At 59.0% G+C, this 13,352-nt stretch overlaps 1 protein-coding gene across 2 annotated transcripts in view; it reads left to right on the forward strand.

The window, feature by feature from the left end:
* The window catches only part of UNC5B (unc-5 netrin receptor B), an 81,161-nt gene extending 67,809 nt beyond the window's left edge, over positions 1-13,352 (forward strand). Inside the window, exons 7-17 of one of the 2 annotated variants that reach the window (XM_036336997.1) lie at positions 508-672; positions 870-902; positions 2,654-2,848; positions 3,142-3,531; positions 4,128-4,215; positions 5,326-5,494; positions 5,628-5,861; positions 7,314-7,463; positions 8,084-8,248; positions 8,914-9,095; positions 9,798-13,352. In XM_036336997.1, coding sequence (XP_036192890.1) covers positions 508-672; positions 870-902; positions 2,654-2,848; positions 3,142-3,531; positions 4,128-4,215; positions 5,326-5,494; positions 5,628-5,861; positions 7,314-7,463; positions 8,084-8,248; positions 8,914-9,095; positions 9,798-9,963 — 1,937 coding nt within the window. In that variant the 3' untranslated portion in view covers positions 9,964-13,352. The remainder of the gene's footprint in view (positions 1-507; positions 673-869; positions 903-2,653; positions 2,849-3,141; positions 3,532-4,127; positions 4,216-5,325; positions 5,495-5,627; positions 5,862-7,313; positions 7,464-8,083; positions 8,249-8,913; positions 9,096-9,797) is intronic. The other variant, XM_036336998.1, reaches the window with a different exon arrangement.

Below are 13,352 nucleotides of genomic sequence, written 5' to 3' on the forward strand. Positions count from 1 at the left end.
AGGCTCTGAGCCGAGCTGCGGTCTGAGGGGTGGGCTCTGCTGCCCTCTACGCTGAGGGTGCCAGCCCCCTGGGCCGGAGTCCCAGAGCTGCCTGGGGTTAGGGCGCCTGCACTCCTGTACTTGACTGTCAGGCACACCGAGGCTGCTGACCCCGATCCGCTTCTCCTTTTGTCTTTGTGTGACTGCCTCTCCATCTGTGTGTCTGTCCTTGCTTGTCTGGCTGTGTGTCCTCTGGTTACATGTTTCTGTGAGTGGTGTGGCATTTACTGGGTTTGTATCCTTGTGTATGTACTGTGCGTTGGGCTGCCTCTGTGTGACTCTATGCATCTGCTTGTGTTCTCTTTGCCCACGGGCACACCTGGCTCTGCATTGGTCTGGGGCTGTGTGGGTGTGGCATGGATTTCTCTGTATGGCCTGTATGGTGCTTTGTGTTCTGTGCACGTAACTGTGTGTATGTGTGTTTGTGTGTGCATGTGTTCTCATGTGCCATGTGCTGTGCTCCTGTAGTGGATGGAGCGTGGACAGAGTGGAGCAAGTGGTCAGCCTGTAGCACCGAGTGTGCCCACTGGCGCAGCCGAGAGTGCATGGCACCCCCACCGCAGAACGGAGGCCGAGACTGCAGCGGGACCCTGCTCGACTCCAAGAACTGCACCGACGGGCTGTGCATGCAGAGTGAGTCCTCGAGAGGACGGATAAGGGACCCCCAGCCGCACCCCCAGGCCTCAGTGCCCAGCCTGCAGCGGAACAGCCCCTCGGGGCCTCTGCCCACCCACCACATCCATCATCTCATCCGGGCCATTCTCTGTCACCTCCTCTACTACCTTTCCTGCCACCTGTGTCATTGTCTTTCCCTTTATTTCCCTCAACAGATAAGAAAACTCTAAGTGACCCCAAAAGCCACCGTAAGTCCCATTTCATGGCTGTCCTCTTCCTCTGGGGCTCTCCTGGGCTGGCCTTTCCCCCCCAGGGTGTGGGGGGCCGGGCAGGGGTAGTGGAAGGTGCCTCCCCCCCGACCCTCCCCGGGGCTCCTAGGACCCGCTGTAGGTGCCACGCCTCCATTACACGCAGATAGGCAGACCCTGGGCTGACAGGCCCTGGGGCAGCATCTTGACCCTCACAATACAGGACAAGAAGCTAAATCCGAGAAGGCACTTGCCAGGGACCCAGCCAGGTTTGAACTGGATGTTTTCCTGGCAAATCTGCTGCTCGCAGCCCCATCCCCTTGGCCTCCGCTTGGGACCAGGGACAGGGGGCAGGCCCACACCTGTCCATCATGGTGCCCCACTCTGTCCCCCAGCAGCTGGCCAGACCCTCCCCAGGTCCCTGGACTGCCTTCAGCCCCGAGGGCTTGGCCTCTAGCCCCCAGAGGCTGCGCTGCATTAATTCAAGAGCAGTAAAGCCGCCTGGGGAGATTGGCCTGTGGTAATGAAACCACAATTTCCAAATAATTCTGGAGTCATAAAATCAGCAGTGGGCCCCTCCCCCAGTTCACTGGGGGCCGAGCTGTTGACTGATTAGAAAGTGTAAATCTCCAGGCCAGTGGCCCACTGGTTAGCGGCATGTCAGGAGGCAGAGCCCGGCCCTGGGAGTAGAAGCCCCCAGAGGGGTGGGAGTCCATCCCTGAGGGCTGCTGAGGCCAGTGGGGGTACTAGAAGGTGCGAAGTGGGCAGGCACGGTGCCCTCCCCCAGGGACCAGGGACCGGACAGATGCCGCCTAGAACTCCCACAGCCATGATCTTCGTTCTGCCTGTGCTGTCCAGTATGGCTCTTTAAACTTACATTTACCTCAATTAAATTAAATATATTTAGAAATTCAGTCCCTAAGTCTCACTGGCCACAGTTCAGTGGTTCAGTGGCCACATGTGGTTGGTGGCTGTCGTGTGTAGCAGCACAGACATAGCATGTCTTCATTCATCATCATGGGAATTCTGTTGGCCAGCCCTCCGTTAGTCCCTGAGTCTTGACCTAACCCTTGCCTGCCCGGCTGTGCGGAGTTCTTCCAGCTGTGCGGCAGCCTGCCCTGCCCCCACCAGAGCGGGTGTCCTCCAGCCCAGTGGCCGGCCTGGGGGAGGGGCGTGTAGCCAACGGTCGCCTCCCTGAGCCCCTTCCTTCGCCTCCACCTGCTCACCTCCTCTCCACCCCATTGCCCTGCATCTCATTCCCCTCCACCTGCTCACCCTCCTGCCCCTCCCCCTCCCCCTCCCACCCCTCAGCACAGGGGGAGCCGGGTGGGTCGACACCACCACTTGCAAACATTGGCGGAGCCTGGCCCTCTGGCCCTCTGGAAGTTTGCCATGGGCTGCAAGGGAGACTCTAGTTTGGATCCCAGCTCCGACAGGACAGACTGTGACCCGGTGCCTGAGCCACAGACCCTGGCTCCTCAGCAGTGAGCAGTGAATTATTCCTGGGAGTGACAAGTCACTTTGCCTCTCCTTGCCCCATTGAGAGGGGAGCAGGCCAGAGGTTTTGAGACCATTTTACATATAGAGACTGGTGCTCAGAGAGGTTCAAGTCTTGCCTGAGGTCACCAGCCTGTCGTGGCTGGGATCGGACTAGAACCCAGGCCCTGCCCCTCCCTAGGGACCCCGGGCCTCCCTGGCTCCCCCAGGCTGGGCCCCTGCCCCGGTCCTCACACAGCCCTCCCGTCCTGCAGTCCTGGAGTCCTCGGGGGACATGGCGCTGTATGCCGGCATCGTGGTGTCCATCCTGGTGGTGGTGGCGGTCCTCATGGTGGTGGCGGTGGTGGTGTACCGCCGCAACTGCCGTGACCTGGACACTGACATCACCGACTCGTCCGCCGCCCTCACCGGAGGCTTCCACCCCGTCAACTTCAAGACTGCGAGGCCCAGTAAGACCCGGGGGACACCTGGTTGGCAGGTGGGGACAGGGCACCCAGCAGGGTGTGGCAGACAGACTCCCTCCTGGGGTCCAGAGTTTGTTCTAGAGCTGACTGTGGGTTGGTTTGGATTTGAGAGATGCAGAAAAGGGAAAAAGGGGCGACCCAGCCTGGTGGGTCCCCCAAGCCTTTTGCAGCTGGACATTTGGGTGCAGGTTTTGCAACAGGTGGGTCCCTGGCAGGAGCGTAATGCGGGACTGGGCGGGTGAGGCCATCTGGGTCTGACTGCAGCCCCGCCTCTGCAGACCACCCACAGCTCCTGCACCCTTCTGTGCCTCCCGACCTCACTGCCAGTGCCGGCATCTACCGCGGGCCTGTGTACGCCCTGCAGGACTCGGCCGACAAGATCCCCATGACCAACTCGCCCCTGCTGGACCCCCTGCCCAGCCTCAAGATCAAGGTCTACAGCTCCAGCACCACCGGCTCCGGGTCAGGCCTGCCAGATGGGGCTGACCTGCTGGGGGTCCTGCCGCCCGGCACGTACCCTGGCGACTTCTCCCGGGACACCCACTTCATGCACCTGCGCAGCGCCAGCCTCGGCTCCCAGCAGCTCCTGGGCCTGCCCCGGGAGCCGGGGAGCAGCGTCAGCGGCACGTTTGGCTGCCTGGGCGGGAGGCTCAGCATCCCCGGCACAGGTGGGTCCCCCTCTGCTTGCCTGTCAGCGTGGCCTTGGCACATCCCCTGGACAGCCCCAGCACCCAGCAGAAGATAGGCCTTCCCAGAGCCCATTTCACAGATGGGGAAAGAGAGGCCCAGGGGGAAGAGGTGACCATTAAATAGAAGGCCTGGGGTCGAAGCCTGTCTCTGCCTCACTATGGCAGGGAACCCTTGGCCCAGTCACGCTCTAAACCTCAGTTTCTCTATCTGTTAAGTGGGGGGAGAATACCCCATTATAATTCAACGGAACTACAGTGCTATCCTAGGTTTTGGCATCAGAAAGGGCAGAGGTGCCCATCTCAAGGTTGCAAAGCCATTAGTTAACAGCCACCCAGCGTCATGCCCAAGGCTGGAGGCAGCACTGGGACCTTCAGATGCCAGGCCTTTGCCCCATCTCTACACCCCATTGCTATGCCCGAGGCCCCTGTGTTACTGACAAGCCCTCTGGTCAGTGGCCAGGCCTCTCATTGATCCCAGTCTCCAGACCTTCTCTCCCATCCCCTGCTGGTGACCACCTGTTCGAAGCTCCTGGACTCCCTTCAACCCCTCCCTGCTGACCTCCCTCTCCCCCTAGGGGTCAGCCTGCTGGTGCCCAACGGAGCCATCCCCCAGGGCAAGTTCTACGAAATGTACCTCCTTATCAACAAGGCAGAAAACGCCCTGTGAGTAGAGACCCCAGCCCTGGCCCGGGTTGCCCCCTGCTCTTCCTCTCGCCCTGCTGCCTGTTTAGCCTGGGCCCAGACACCACCTTCTCCCCTCCTGAGCCTGATCCTAGGCCAGGGCCAGTCCTCCGAGGAAACCACTGCTAGATCTTAGGTCCACATCCAAAACGTGCAGAACCAGCACAACAAATCATGTAACGCGAAAGGCAATTTACAAGCCAGCTACAGTATGACAAAAGGCTAATCTCCTTACTATGCAAAGAGGTCTTAGACACCAATGAGGAAAATTTAACATCTCAGTACAAAAACGGGCAAAGGATATGAACAAGTGATTTACAAACACTCTGTTATGCACACACACACACACACACACACACACACTGGCCAATAGGTTATGAGAAATTGTTCAACCTAATTTGTAGTCCAGTAGTAGCTCAAACAGCCATGAGATATGGGGAGTTTTTTTGCTTCATGAATTCATAAAGATTTTTTTTTTCCCAAACGAGAATGCCTTCATGCCGGCAAAAGTGTGGCACGCAGCCCGCCATGGCATGCTGGCAGGAGTGTAGAGCAGTGCCAGCTTCCCAGAGGACAGTTGAGCAGCACCATTAAAACACTCCACCAGGCCCTAGCTGGTCTGGCTCAGTGGATAGAGTGTCGGCCTGCTGACTGAAGGGTCCTGGTTTCAGTTCCAGTCAGAGGCACATGCCCAGGTTGTGGGCTCAATCCCCAATTGGGGACATGCAGGAGGCAGCCAATCAATAACTCTCTCTCATTGTTGATGTTTCTATCTCTCTCCTGCTCTCTCGGAAGTAAAAAAAATATATATTAAAAAACAAAACAGAAACAAAAAAACTCCACGAGTGCAGTCTTTGAAATGTGAGCAGAGGTTTGGCTGTGAGAGCGTCCTAGTGTGATAGCACAAATCTGGAAACAGTCTGCAGGTTATGCCGTTTCTCTGCCTCTCCTTAACCCCTGACCTCTGGGAGCCCCAGGGGTGGAGACCTGCCCTCTGTCACCCCAGGAACAGGGACAGAGGTGGGAGCCCAGCACCCCTCTAAGCCCTGGCTGAGCGCTCGGCCCCCCCTCACTGCCGCCTCCTGTCCCCAGCCCACTTTTGGAAGGGACCCAGACAGTATTGAGCCCCTCGGTGACCTGCGGGCCCACAGGCCTCCTGCTGTGCCGCCCCGTCATCCTCACGGTGCCCCACTGTGCCGAAATCAGTACCAGCAACTGGATCTTCCAGCTCAAGACCCAGGCCCACCAGGGCCACTGGGAGGTGAGGAACCACAGCTGGGTCGGGGAGCCGGGCCCACCATCTGAACCTGCCTCCTTTCCCCTGGCCCGGCCTGGATAGACCCTGCACAGCCTTGACTGTGACCTGTCTCCCCACCCCCCACTCTCGCCTGCAGGAGGTGGTGACCCTGGATGAGGAGACCCTGGACACCCCTTGCTACTGCCAGCTGGAGGCCAGGTCCTGCCACATCCTGTTAGACCAGCTGGGCACCTACGTGTTCACGGGTGAGTCCTACTCCCGCTCAGCAGTCAAGCGGCTCCAGCTGGCCATCTTCGCCCCAGCCCTCTGCACATCCCTGGAGTACAGCCTCAGGGTCTACTGCCTGGAGGACACACCTGTAGCGTTGAAGGTAAGGCCAGGCCACAGGTACCCACACAGCCCTGGCACACTGTAGATACATCACCCCTGGCCAGCCAGCTGCATGGTACCTTCTAGTGTTCCCCTCCCCAAGGCCATGGTATCTTTCAGGCACCCTCCATCATCATCAGTCTCATTCATTCATTCATTTCTCAAACATTGAAATGGCATCAGACTCTGAGATACAGAGGAATCAGGCACAGGTCTTGCCCTCACCAATCTCCAGGCTGGAGGTGGGAGACAGACAGGCGGTCTCTGATGGTGGTTGTCCAGAGGGCCAAGGGCCGAGGGCCGAGGGAGCACCTGCCTGGAAGGGGCTTTCAGGGCCCGGGTTTGGGGGAGGGTCTGAGAAGGCTTCCCAGCAGAGCTGGCAGGTTCCAAAGGACGAGTAGGCATGCAGATAGAGGATGAAGGGCATTGCTGGAGGCAGCAGCTTCTGCAAAGGCAGGTGTGTCTTTCTGCGGGAACGAAGCATGCAGAGGGTGTGAGCGTGTGAGGGAGAAGGATGGGGCTGGAGAGACAGGCCGAGCTCAGCTTCCCAGCACTTCTGGGGCCATGCCAAGGGATTTGGAACTTGTCCAGGGGGCAGGGGCATCGACCTGGAAGACACCAGTTCACAGGTGCTCCTTTCCAGCTCCTTTGTCTCCCAGTCTCATGTGACTTGTCTCAAACTCCGAGTTGCCAGATGATGCAACAGAGGTGAAAAGGCCTCATGGGAGAGTGAGTGTCGCCTGCTGGGACCACTCTGGCCTGAAGTTCCAAGAGGTCCAAATGGGCTGGAGGCTCCTGGGGAATGGCCTAGTGGCCTGGATCTCTTCGTACTGGGCCATTGGCTGATGTCCTGCTTTGCTCAGAGATTGGAGTGGAGATTAAGAGGGACATTGCCACATTTTGGCACGATGGCATTTGTTGTTACTCAGTCCTGGTCCATCTGCCCATCTGTCCATCCATCCGTCCAACTTTCTGCCCATCTCTCTACATACTCTTTCAGTCAACAGTCCCTCTGTCCATCCAGCCTTCACACATCCATCCATTTGCCTTTCCTTCCATCTGTCCTATTTTACAACCATCCATTTGTATATCCATCTGTAGATCCATCTCTCTGTCTGTCTCTATCCATATCTGCTTATCCATCCATTTGTCTATTTATCCATCCATCCGTTCATCTGTCCACCCATTTATGTATAAATCCATTTATACCTCCCTCCCACTATGTGTCCATTTATCTAGCCGCTTTTTTCCTGTCTGTCTGTCCACATATCCACAAGTAAGCCTTCTGTGAGCATTTACCAAATGCCCAGCCCTGTGTTCAGGTGGGTCTCTGCCCTCCAAGTTTCAGCCTGATTCCTTCTGCCTGAGTCTGTCCCAACCCCCAAGCTTGCGGTAGGAAAGGGCCCATTGGCCAAGTACGATGGGCTCCCCCTTCCTGTTGCCCCACCCACAGGAGGTGCTGGAGCTGGAGCGGACCTTGGGCGGGTACCTGGTGGAGGAGCCCAAACCCCTGCTGTTCAAGGACAGTTACCATAACCTGCGCCTCTCCCTCCACGACATCCCGCATGCCCACTGGAGGAGCAAGCTGCTGGCCAAATACCAGGTGAGGGCCGGGCTGCGGGATGGGGAGAGCTGGGGCTGGGGTGGGGCACACGTGGGGATCGGCCCAGGGAAGACCAGTTCCCCCTCCCAGGCTCTGGTCCCCCCTCAGCCCTGCAGCCTTGCCCCTCCATCTTTGTCTCCCTCCCACCCCCTCTCCAGGCTCCCTCCCAGTCGTGCTTAGGCACCCCCCCACCATTGACAGTCATACTCCCCCTCCCACCCCGATCACACTTCCCATGCACAGATGTCTTCCACGTCATCCTCAAAAAGGCCTTGCCATCCCCGAGAGCACCCAGGCCTGGCAGACAGTCCAAACTTATCTTCGATGGTCACACCCCTCTGCCCCATCCACCCGGGACACCACTGAGTCCATTGGCTTCCCAGCCCCAGGCACACCGGCGCACACACACGCTCACACATTCAGGCTTGTGCCTTCTTCTTCCCTTTCTCAGCTGAAGGGCCCTTGGCCAGCTCTTCCTCTGCCCCGTTGGGTGGAGAGGCCTGAGCTGCCCCCTGAGAGGTCCCAGCCCTCCCTGCACTGCCCATTACCTCCTCTGCCTTCATTCCCGGAGGCAGGGCAGGCTGGGCTTGTCTCCTTGACCCACCTCTCTCCTTCCCCAGGAGATCCCCTTCTGTCACATATGGAGTGGCAGCCAGAGGGCCCTTCACTGCACCTTCACTCTGGAGAGGCACAGCCTGGCCTCCACCGAGTTCACCTGCAAGATCTGCGTGCGGCAGGTGGAGGGGGAGGGCCAGATATTCCAGCTGCACACCACACTGGCAGAGGTGAGGCGGGGGCCTGGGGCGGCATGCACACCCCATGCTCGCCCACATCTGAGTGGAAACGCCGTCTCCCACAGAGACATGCCCCCCCAAGTCTGAGCTGGGACTTGGGCACTTTTTGCCAACATCTACCATTTGTTGAGTGCCGACCCTGTGCTTGGCATGTACTGTACCAAGCGACCTACATTTTCTCACTCAGTCTCCACAGCCACCAGGGAAACAAGTCCAGTGATCCCCCGGGAGATGAAAAAGTAGGTTTCAGGGAGGGCAACGTACCATGGACCTGTGTCGGGTCCTTGCTCAGCCCCAGCCTATAGCTGTGCATCCTATAAACCTGGATCAAGGTCCATGAAAGCCAGGGGGCAGTGCAGTGGGAAGAGCACTGGCTGTAAGCCAGGGCCCAGTTCTGCCACCAGTTTGGCATGTGATCATGGCAAGTCACTTCCTGTTCTAGACTTCGAGCTCCTCATGGCTTCCTGATCTTGAGGCTGCATTAGCATCCACCCTGGGCAGTGCATCAGCATTGTGCGCCCCCTGGGGGCTGGGAGGCAGGCATGCAGCCCTGGCCCACAGGAGCTGGCCCTCGAGGGGAGAAGGCCTGTCCGGGGCAGGTGGGGACTGACCAGAGCCTCCTCTGCCCCTCTCACCCTTGCCCCCTGCCCTTCCAGACGCCCGCTGGCTCCCTGGATGCCCTCTGCTCTGCTCCCAGCAGCACGCTCACCACCCAGCTGGGACCCTATGCCTTCAAGATCCCGCTGTCCATCCGCCAGAAGATATGCAACAGCCTGGACGCCCCTAACTCGCGGGGCAATGACTGGCGCCTGTTGGCGAAGAAGCTCTCCATGGACCGGTAAGTGTGGGGACACGGACCTGGCCACTGGGTGTGCTACGTCTGAGACGCCCATTGATTGAGAGGCGTGGCGCTTAGCGTGCTGGCCCACGGCAGTCAGATGAGGCCAGGCACCAGCCAGTGTGAGCACCGTCAGCACCCCAGTGTCCGGACGGAGCAGGTAGAGCAGAGACTGCTTGCTGACAGAACTTTCCTGGAGAACTTAACATGCAAGAGTAGCCATTATCATGATGTCATACTTGCTGAGAAACCAGTTCATAGACCTGCATTGAGCAGATGCCAGGTTTACGACATCTTATTAGAAATGGGTGGGGTTTACGAAGACGTCTGAGGCTTTCTTCCTGCTCTCGGGAGCGCACGGGGCCAATCAGGCAAGGTTGGAGGTAGGAGGAAGAGAGAATGGAGAGCTGGTTTCTACAGTCACGCCTGGACCCCAGTGTCTTTCAGTATAATAATGAGATGATGAATGGTGATGATCAAGACAGTTTCCATGTTACAGCTGAATTGACTAAAGCTCAGAGAGCTGCAGTGACTTGCCCAGGGCCACGCAGCCTGCAAGCAGAGGAACTGGGACGCACACCCAGGACTGTGGGACCCCAGAGCCCCCAGGCCTCCCCACTCCTCGTGCTCTCCCCCCACCCAGGCTTCGGGAGGGAGGTGCTGAGCTTTGGGGCAGCCCAGTACCCTTCTTCCCTCCGCCAGGTACCTGAACTACTTCGCCACCAAAGCGAGCCCCACGGGTGTGCTCCTGGACCTCTGGGAAGCTCTGCAGCAGGATGACGGGGACCTCAACAGCCTGGCCAGTGCCTTGGAGGAGATGGGCAAGAGTGAGATGCTGGTGGCCATGGCCACCGATGGGGACTGCTGAGCCGCCCCCGCCTGCGGGCTGCTAGGGACTGGCAGAGGGGGTGCAGGGAGGCCCAGGCACCTCCTGTGTGGCAGTTCACCTCTGCTGCCCCCCAGTTCGCAGCCGGGGTCACCCTCCTCCTCCTCCCTTGCCCTACCCCAGATCACGACCAGCCTTAGGAATCCATGGACTCTGGCATTCCTCTCTCCCCCCTAACCCGCTCCCAACCCCACCATCTCTCCTGGCTCAGTCCTTCGTGCAGAAACCAGGGTGGGCTGAGGCCTCTGGAAACGGGAGTAAGGGGGTGGCCCTGCCTCCACCCCGACCCTCTACCTGCAGCCCTGGTTTGTCTTCCTTTCGTTCTTGATTTTCTTCCTCAGCTAATGATTTCTCCCTGCTCCCTAAGCCCTCTGTCTTCACACCATTTTCCTCTTTGAAGATCAGTCAAGTCCACATGCTTTCTCCATCCAAAAGCTAAAAGGAAAGGAAGCAAACTTGCTTCAGGAAGAAGAAAAACACCAAAACCACAAGGGAAAAGGAAAACCCAGTTTCTTAGGAAACGCAAATGATTTATTATCCAGGTATTTGGATAAGTCCTTTTTAAGAAAAAAAAAGAGAAAAAGAAAAAACAACACAAAAAAAATAGGAAATTCTTTTCTTGAGTGTGGGTGTGCTCACAGTTCTGGCCAGGAGCCAGTGTGTGAGTGTGTGTGTGTGTGTGTGTGTGTGTATGAGGGGGGGGGGGGGGACACTGAGCTGGAGCACTTTGCTGCTGCTGACCCCAGCTTGGACTGATTTTTACAAGGCCTCCGTGTCCCCAGTTGTAAAGGCTCAAATGGTACACGTTTCGCTCTAAAGTCTTACGCAGACGCTGCACGCATAAAGCCAAGGCGCTCTGGAGTGGGGTGAGGTGGGGCTCTCCCTCCACGTCCCAGGCAGACGCCCCACGGGCTCCTCTGGGCCCTGGGATGGAACATGTGGGCCACCCAGGCCAGCTGTGCGCCTTGGAGATGGTTTCCAGCACCAAGATCCGGTGGCTCCTGGGAGGGGGTGTGCCCAGAAGCGGGGCCCTAGCAGAGAAAGGTGTGGGAGATGAGCCTCCTCTACTCCACCCGAGGGTGGGGCCAGCCAGGGCCCCCTCCCAGCAGCCTCTGGAGCAGGTGGTCTGGAGCAGGTTGGCATTCTCCTGAAACCCAGGCGTCCAGGAGGCACCCTTCCCCAGCCTGTTTCTCTTCTGTAAGACAGAGGGGTGATGAGAGGGCCTTGTGAGCAGCACAGCCTGTCTGAGCCTCGGTGTGGCTTTGAGAAGCGTGTGGGCAGCAGCCCTGCAGTGGGAGGCAGGGAGTGGGCGGCCCACCTGCGCAGGACATGCCCTCCGCCCGCCCCGTGGAGGAGAGGGTGGAGGGCGCTTTCCCAGCTCTGGTCTCCACAGGCACCTCCCTGCCTCCTCCTCACCCTCCCTCTGCTCTGGGAGATCCTGAGTAGGTCACCTTTGAACAGGAAGGGCTGCCAGAGTGGAGGGCTGCACCCCCTCACCAGCCTGGACCGGGATGTCCTGAGGGGCCCTTGGCAGCTATCTGACAATGGCTGGGACCAGGCTCCCGCAGCTGGCACGGAGACCTCATCAGAGGCCTCTCTTTGGCACCCGGGCAAGGCAAGTGCCAGCTCGCCGACAGCTCCAGGCACTGGCCCCACGGCTTGCCCCAGCAGGCCCAGCTGCAGCCGCCAGGACCAGCCTGGGCACCGCCTCGCCTTTGAAAGGATGCTTGAGGGCTGCAGTCCCAGCCGCGTCCCCAGCCTGGCTTCCTGCCACCTCAGGGTGGGGGTCGGCCGTGGGCAGATGAGGTCCTGCTCCGAGTTTGAGAGAGGAGTCCCTGTGTCGGGACTGAGGGACAGGCCTGCCTCAGGCTGGGGCCCCAGCTCCTGACCCAGGGCCCAGGTGATGCTGCCTCCCTGGGGCTCAGCCTCCCTGGTCACTCCCAGCCCACGCCAGGGGGCCTGTGTGACAGCGTGGAGCTGGCAGCATAACCAGTGCCACCGGGCTTCATGGTGCCCTTCCCATCACCGACTCTAGAATGGCCATGGGCACCTGCACCCCAGGCCAGCACTCAGCCTTCTAGCTGTGCCGTGGAGCTGTGGGACCTCGGGCATATGGCTGCCTTCTCTGGGCCTCATTTCCTTCTGTACCTGGAGGGCCCCGCAGCTGCCGTTTGAGGCTGTGGGCTCTGACACGCCATCATTCTAGGCTTTGGGTGGGAACCCCGGTGGGTAGAAGTTCTGTGCTCCGCCTGCCCCAACCCACCCTCAAGTTTGCTCAGTGCCTGGGACAAGAGCTCTTTGTGGAGGAGGCCAGGCCACCTGTTTCTAATCTGATTTCTGGAAATTATGCACCAGGGCCTGGCGCACAGAACCCATTGGCTGGGGCCTCCTGGGAAGGCTCCCCGCCCGGCTTTGTAAGAAAAGCCAAGGAGCCGTTTCCTGGCTCCGCCCATGTTTCCTGGCTCCGCCCATCTACCGGGGCTGCTGTGACTGCTCCCACGCTGCCCGCCTCAGGTGGGATCCAGGCAGCCCCACGTGCCCAGGTGCATGGAAAGCAGCAGGTTAGGTCCCACTGTGGGGCCTGTGTGGCCCTCACGTGGGTGTCTCTGTCTCTCTCATCTCGGTATGTTTGTGCTCACGTGTGTGTGCACGTGCTCTGTGTGTGCGTGTGTGTGCACGTACTTTGTGTGTGTGTGCATGTGCTTTGTGTGTGCGTGTGTGTGCACGTGCTCTGTGTGTGCACGTGCTCTGTGTGTGTGCACGTGCTCTGTGTGTGTGCATGTGCTTTGTGTGTGCGTGTGTGTGCACATGCTCTGCGTGTGTGCTTTTATTCACACGGGCACATCAGGGCTCCCCTCCGGAAGCGTGTCCCCATTCGTGGGAGTGTGCCCTCCTCGAGCCCCCCGTTGGGACATGCAGAGGCTGGCGTGCCTGTTTGCTGCCCTCTGAGTCCACAGGGTCCGTCGGTGTATCTTCTACGTGCCTCTCCCTCTGTCCTCTCATGAAGTGCCCCGGGGTTGAGTCCGGGCCGGGGTCCTTCTGAGGGCACGAGAACCCGCCCATCTCCCGGATGATCCAGGGCCCGCAGCCCCCTTCCCCCACACCGGCAGCTGAGCCAGGTCCCTTAGCAGGTCCCCCGAGGGGAGGTGATTCAGGAGCTCGGTCAGGGAGCAGCTCTCCTGGGGGCAAAGGGCTGGACCTCCTGCCTGGGCCGCGTCCGGGGGATGCAGGGCTGCAGGAATGGCCCCCATCCCGCCTGTTTATTCTGTAAACTACAGCCTGTAAATAACATTTAGCATTCCTATTGTAACAAAATTAATTTTTATGAAATAAATTATATTTCCTAGTCTAATAAAAAAACAAAAACAAAA

This window comes from Myotis myotis, unplaced genomic scaffold (genome assembly GCF_014108235.1).
Source record: "Myotis myotis isolate mMyoMyo1 unplaced genomic scaffold, mMyoMyo1.p scaffold_m19_p_15, whole genome shotgun sequence".
NCBI classification, from domain to species: Eukaryota; Metazoa; Chordata; class Mammalia; order Chiroptera; family Vespertilionidae; genus Myotis; species Myotis myotis.